Genomic DNA, 6,152 nt, shown 5'->3' on the forward strand with positions numbered 1-6,152 from the left:
ACCTCTTTGAATCTTAGCTGAGTGTCAGACCACGGTGTATAGTCCCTGGCTGTTAAGTCAAGGCAAATTAATTTTGAACGTTTCCGAACATAACGAACAACCCTGAACATGAATCATCTTTTCTGTTTCTACTTTCCTCACAGTGGGGTCCTAGCTCGATTCCTTGCTTGATAAAGAGATTTGGAAAAACCTGGGTCAGAGACCCTGCTTTAAAAAAAAAAAAAGCAACTTTGATGGGAGAATTACAGAGCAGCATTTCATTTTAACATACTTAAAAAGAAGCAGTGGCTTTATTTTAACACTGCCTTCATCAGAGATGCCCAATACCAGAGTTAACTGCCAATACGCATGCAAGGTGCCCTTCTGACCATGGGCATTTGCTGAACCTGTACCACAATGGGAGTGAGCACCAGAGCCCAGTAGGTACCAGTGAGTCTAAGGTTCTTTCCCCCCCCCCCCCCAAAAAAAAGCCCTATACACCATCACCTTCAAGAAAAATATTGTGTATGCCCAGTCTATGATAAACCTTACATATGGTCACAGACTCCACCCCTTCCCTCTAAGAATTCCGAATCCCTATGACTACACTGCCAGGACCACACACGCATGGGACATTTAATGGGGATCTTCTTTTTCTCTACAAGAAAAAAATGTCCACACGCCACTCCTGGTCAGTAGCCGTGCACGATTTAACGGCCACTGCCCGTGGACTCCAGGGCGCCGGTGCGGAAGCCGTGGATGTAAAGAAGCGGCGGGGATGGGGGAGGGGAGGACGCGGCACATGGGGCTTCCAGGCACCCACAGAAAGTACCACCGGCCGGTGACCCGACCCCACCCCGTCGAGTAGCCCTCGGTGAAGTCTGAGAGGTGGCAGGTGAGGGGGAGGGTGTGCACTTTTGGCTGCCAGAGCGTATTTGGAACTTTTATTCCCTGCCTCGCCAGCTGAAATCCTGTTGTATTACGAACGGGAAGAACTATGAGAGATTCTCGGGGCAACCTGACAAGCTAAAACGAGGGTGCTGGGAATGAACTTCACAGCGGACAGAAGCGGGAGCGGCCCCGGCACCCCCCACCGCCACCCCAACCCGGTCGGGCTCGGAAACGCCGCCAACAAGTTACGTGGGCGGGGGAGCCAAGCAGTGCCCAGGCCGCAGACACCACAGTGCGGGGCCTTCGAGAAAAAAATGGATACGGGTTTCTGGTTTCCTGTTACTTACGTCTGCAAACACGTATATTGAAAGGAAAAAAAAAAAAAAAAAAAAAAAAAACGCAACCGGAATCCAGACTGTTAGGGAACCTGTACCATAAGCACCATCTTTGTTGCAGGCGAAAGCCCTGAACAGGAAGTGGTATCGCCATCTTTGTTGAGGGCAAACACAGGAAGCGCTGTGAGCATTTTTATTGGGGGACCCAAGCGTCAGATTGAAGCCTTTTTCGCCATGTTTGCTGTGGGTAAACAATACAGCTTCTTGAGATGGAAAAATAGTAGCATCATTTAGCGGGTTATCTAAGGAAAGGAGTAATTGGATAATTGCATTTTAGTCCTAGAACTCCACCAGGGCCTTGCACACAATTCGCGTACCTTGTCAGGGAAGGCTTCCATGACCATTCTATTTTAAATTGCAACATTGGGGCCCCCGGGTGGTTTAGTGGTTAAGCAGCAGACTGTTGATTTGAGCTCAGATCAAGATCTCAAGGTTGGTAGGATCCAGCCCCTCATCGGTGCCTGCATTAACAGCGCAAAGCCTGCTTGGAATTCTCTCTTCCTCTCTCTCTGCCCCTACCGGGCTCACATTCTTTTCTCTCAAAATAAACAAACATTTAAAATTGCAACATTCATCTCCTGCACTCCCCATCTCTTTTTTTATTTAAAAAAAAATTTTTTTTTTAACATTTATTTATTTTTGAGATAGAGAGACAGAGCATGAACGCGGGAGGAGCAGAGAGAGAGGGAGACACAGAATCAGAAGCAGGCTCCAGGCCCTGAGCCATCAGCCCAGAGCCCGAAGTGGGGCTGGAACTCACGGACCTCGAGATCGCGAGATCGTGACCTGAGCTGAAGTCGGACGCTCAACCGACTGAGCCACCCAGGCGCCCCTGCACTCCCCATCTCTATTCCAACTTTGTTTTTATCTGTAGCACGTATTACTATCTTATTAAAACTTTCACTTAATTGTCATCTTTTTCCCTCCTCTAAAAATGTAGGATTGTTTATATCATTTTATATCAGAGTTCCTGCCCACAAAGAGATTACAAGTCAGTCGGTCATGATTCAGTTGTAGCAATCTGCTACTCTAGACAGTAAGGGATTTGCCACAGAAAATTGGGGACATTCACAAGGAAGGCTGGAAAAGTCCTGGCCGTCCAAAAATGACTCCCTCAACAACATTGCCTAACTGACTCATGGCCACAATTTGGAAGGTGTCGTCAGGAAGCCACCACTCCACAGTCCCCACCTCGTCTCAGCACTGACAGAGCAAGTAACTGGACATGGAAACACTGCTGCAGAAAAACCAAGGTCTCCACAGCCGTAATTGCCAACAGCATCAAAACCGCACCTGCAAATCTTATTCTGATGCATGCAATTGGTAAAACCTACTTTGCATGCAGAACATTAGCAGCAAAGGTGTCTGGGGCATGAAGTTTGGAGTTTTCCAACTTCTGAAACGCAAAGACATTCTAAAAAGACAGCAGCTGATACTGGGGGGGTGATCTTCTGAGTTCACCACATTTTTCATTTGGAAGGCAAGACAAATGCATGATCCAAATATAGAAAGATGGCAGAATATCAATATCAGGGTCCTTCCTGAATTCTTTTATGAAATGAGGCAATCAATAAATACATTCATTGATTCACTTTTAAATCAGTTGGGTGATATATGCAGAAAGTCATATGTCTGCTAAAAATTGGTTGACAGTAACAGGAAAAAAAACCTCAAATATCACTATTTCTATAAAGGTTTTCTCAACCAACACCTCTAGTGGAAGATGAAAATATCTTTGTAAGCAAGTCAGCGGAAAACAATTCTAAACCTCCCTCCTCAAAACCTTCTAATTTTATTAAACCAGCAGTGACAATTTTTTTACATAGGTGACAAGTATTATTACTAGCATTTTACATATGTGAATACTGTAGAATCAAAATGCTCGAATGTCCTAGCCAAAATTTCACAGCTATATGTAGAAAAACCTGAATTCTAACCAGGTCCTTCCAACTTCATGCCCTTTCAGTACACAGTATGCATGGTGAAGAGTCTGTTATTCTAATGACAGCCAAAACATTGGCGGATCATTCTGGTGCCACCTCCTACTCTTGATAGTCCTGAGTTCCTAGTACTCTCTTCACTCTCTTCCTCTTTTTTTCCTTTTTTTCCCCTCTGGAATTGCTTTCCTTTCTTGGACAAGATTTATCTTTTGTATGTGGACAGGTATTAGAAACATCCTCTGCCTTCAGCCAGATAAAGTGCAGACCTCTCGTGATACTAGCAATAGCTGAGGTTACAGACTTTTGGGTGTAGTTTTTCCAACTATAAACTTTGATCATTTTCAAACATGTAGTAAAGTTGAAACACATGGCACAAAGCACACCCACATAAAACTACCTAGTTTAAAACACTTCCTAATGACTTGTTCTACTTGGAAAGACTTGAGATCTTCTGGGATCTAGAAGGAGACAGTGATGATGATGTCCAGGGGAGGTAGGGAGCCAATAGTGAGTTCCATGAAGAGTTCACAGAAGAGAAGGAAAGAGAATAAGAGACAGCATGAGATGAGTTAGTGCAGGAGCTGAGGGCTGTGGAGTCCAGACGGTGAACAATGTAAGAGGTTGGCTATTAAGAATTTGACTTAAATCCCGAAGGTGAAGCCCTTGACCATTAAATTCCTCTTCCTATGGCAAATTTAGATGAGCATTCATGCTGCCCCCTAAGCAACTAGGCTGGCTTTCTGATTACTAGCCAACTGCCATCACTTAGCCTATTGACGGATCACCACCCCACATCAGCATACAGTGATACTTCTGAGCAGCACGCCAAAGATTCAGTTTCACTCATATAAATATCTAAGACCAGCAGACCCGAAAAAATCAAACAGACCAGAATCTCTATCACGGATGATTCCTCCTCCACTCTGTTTATTCCCTCTCCGTAGGCTGGAAATGTGCCCCCACAGAGGATTAAGCACCTGTTACTCAGTGGTAACAAATCTATTTTCAGGAAGGACAGATATTTTCTTTTTTCTCTCTCTCCTACCATGTTTACTTGTGTCAAACCCATTGTTAGTTTGCAAAACAAAGAGTCAAAAAGAACAAATGTATTATTTTTCTGTCTTTCAATTTGGTCTTTGGTTCTGCAACTTTCAAAACAAAACTCAAAGGAGTTGGACACTTTTGCTTCTTACTGTTTAATGGATGTGGAAATCAAGTCATGGAGAAAAATAGATTCTCTTCAAGCACACTTGAAACAGTCACAAAAATAGATCACGAATTAAGTCAAAAAGAAACTTTAATAAATTCCAAAAAAAATCAATAGCTTACTATGTACTCTACCATTTTACAATAAAATTAGAAATTTTAACAAGATAGCTTCCATCAATCCCATAAGCTTAGAAACTAAATAAAATAACTCTTAAACTCTTGATTAAAAAAAAAAAAGTCTGTTAGTACATCAAGATGGAAAACAGTATGGAGATTCCTTAAAAAACTCAAAAGTAGAACTATCATATGATCCAGCAATCCTATTTCTGAGTATAGATCCATGTTCATTGCAGCATCATACACGATAACCGCATCACGGAATCAACTTAAGTGTCCATTGGCAGATGGCTGGATACAGAAAATGTGAGATTATGTGTATGTGTGTGTACGTATAATTCTAAATATGCACATATTTGGCCTTAAAGCAGAAGAAAATCACACCTGTTAGAATGACCAAAATCCAGAACGCTGACAATACCGAATGCTGAAGCTGTTGAACAACAGGAACTCTCATTCATGGCTAGTGGGAATGCCCAATGGTAGAGCTGCTTTGGGAGACACTTTGGCTGTTTTTTACAAAACCAAATATACTCTTATCATATGGTCCAGCGATTGTCCCTCCTGGTGTTTACTCAGAGGAGTTGAAAACATGTTCCCACAAAAACCTGACACAAATGTTTATAGAACTTTATTCATAGTTGCCAGATTTGGAGGCAACCAAGATGTCCTTCAGCAGGTAAATGGCTGATTATACCATCATACTTCTGGACAGTGGAATATGATTCATCCCTAAAAAAAGAAATGAGCTATCAAGTACGAAAAGACATGGGGGAACCTTAAATGCATATCACTAAGTGAAAGAAGCCAATCAGAAATGGCTACCTACTGTACGTCCCAACTCTATGACATTCTAGGAAAGACAACACTATGGAGACAGTAAAAAGATCACTGGTTGCCAGGTGATTGAGAGGGGAATATGAATAGGGCAATCACAGAGGATTTTTAGGGCAGCAAAAATACTCTATGCAATGCCATAATGATGGATCCATGTCATTATACATTTGTCCAAACCCATAGAATGTACAACACCAAGAGTGGGGGCACCTGGGTGGCTCGGTCAGTTAAGCATCTGACTTCAGCTCAGGTCATTATCTCACAGTTTGTGGGTTCAAGTCCCACATTGAGCTCTGTGCTGACTGCTCAGAGCCTGGAGCCTGCTTTGGATTCTGTATCTCCTTCTCTCTCTGTCTCTCTCTCTCTGTGTCTCTGTCTCTCTCTCAAAAAAAAACATTAAAAAAAAATAAACAGTGAGCCCAAAGGTAAATTATAAACTTTGGGTGATGATGATGTGTCAATGTAGGGTCATCACTTGTTACAAATATACCAGTCTGCAAGAAGATGTTGATAATGGTGAAGTCTCTATATGCATGGGGAACAGGGCATACGGCAAATCTCTATACCTTTCCCTCAGTTCTGCTGTGAATGTTAAACTGATCTAAAAAATATCCTTAACAGAAAGAAAGAGAGAGAGAGAGAGAGAGAAGGAAATCTTGTCGTATACTACAACATGGATGAACATGGAGGGTATTATGCTAAGTGAAATAAGCCAGACATGGACAAATGCTGCATGATCTCACTTACATGCAAAATCTGAAAAAGTCAAACTCATACATACAGA

At 42.5% G+C, this 6,152-nt stretch overlaps 1 protein-coding gene across 2 annotated transcripts in view; it reads right to left on the minus strand.

Annotated features, from left to right (window-relative positions):
* CRADD (CASP2 and RIPK1 domain containing adaptor with death domain) overlaps positions 1–1,341 on the minus strand; it is a 190,235-nt gene extending 188,894 nt beyond the window's left edge. Inside the window, exon 1 of one of the 2 annotated variants that reach the window (XM_058741794.1) lies at positions 1,218–1,341. Coding sequence is in view for 1 of the 2 variants with exons in the window: in XM_058741793.1 (XP_058597776.1) it covers positions 3–110 (108 nt within the window). In the remaining variant the exon portion in view is untranslated. Of the gene's footprint in view, positions 1–2; positions 221–1,217 lie in introns of those variants that run through there. The other variant, XM_058741793.1, reaches the window with a different exon arrangement.
* Positions 1,342–6,152: the final 4,811 nt, after the last annotated feature.

The sequence above is a fragment of the Neofelis nebulosa genome, chromosome 8 (assembly GCF_028018385.1).
Source record: "Neofelis nebulosa isolate mNeoNeb1 chromosome 8, mNeoNeb1.pri, whole genome shotgun sequence".
NCBI lineage: Eukaryota > Metazoa > Chordata > Mammalia > Carnivora > Felidae > Neofelis > Neofelis nebulosa.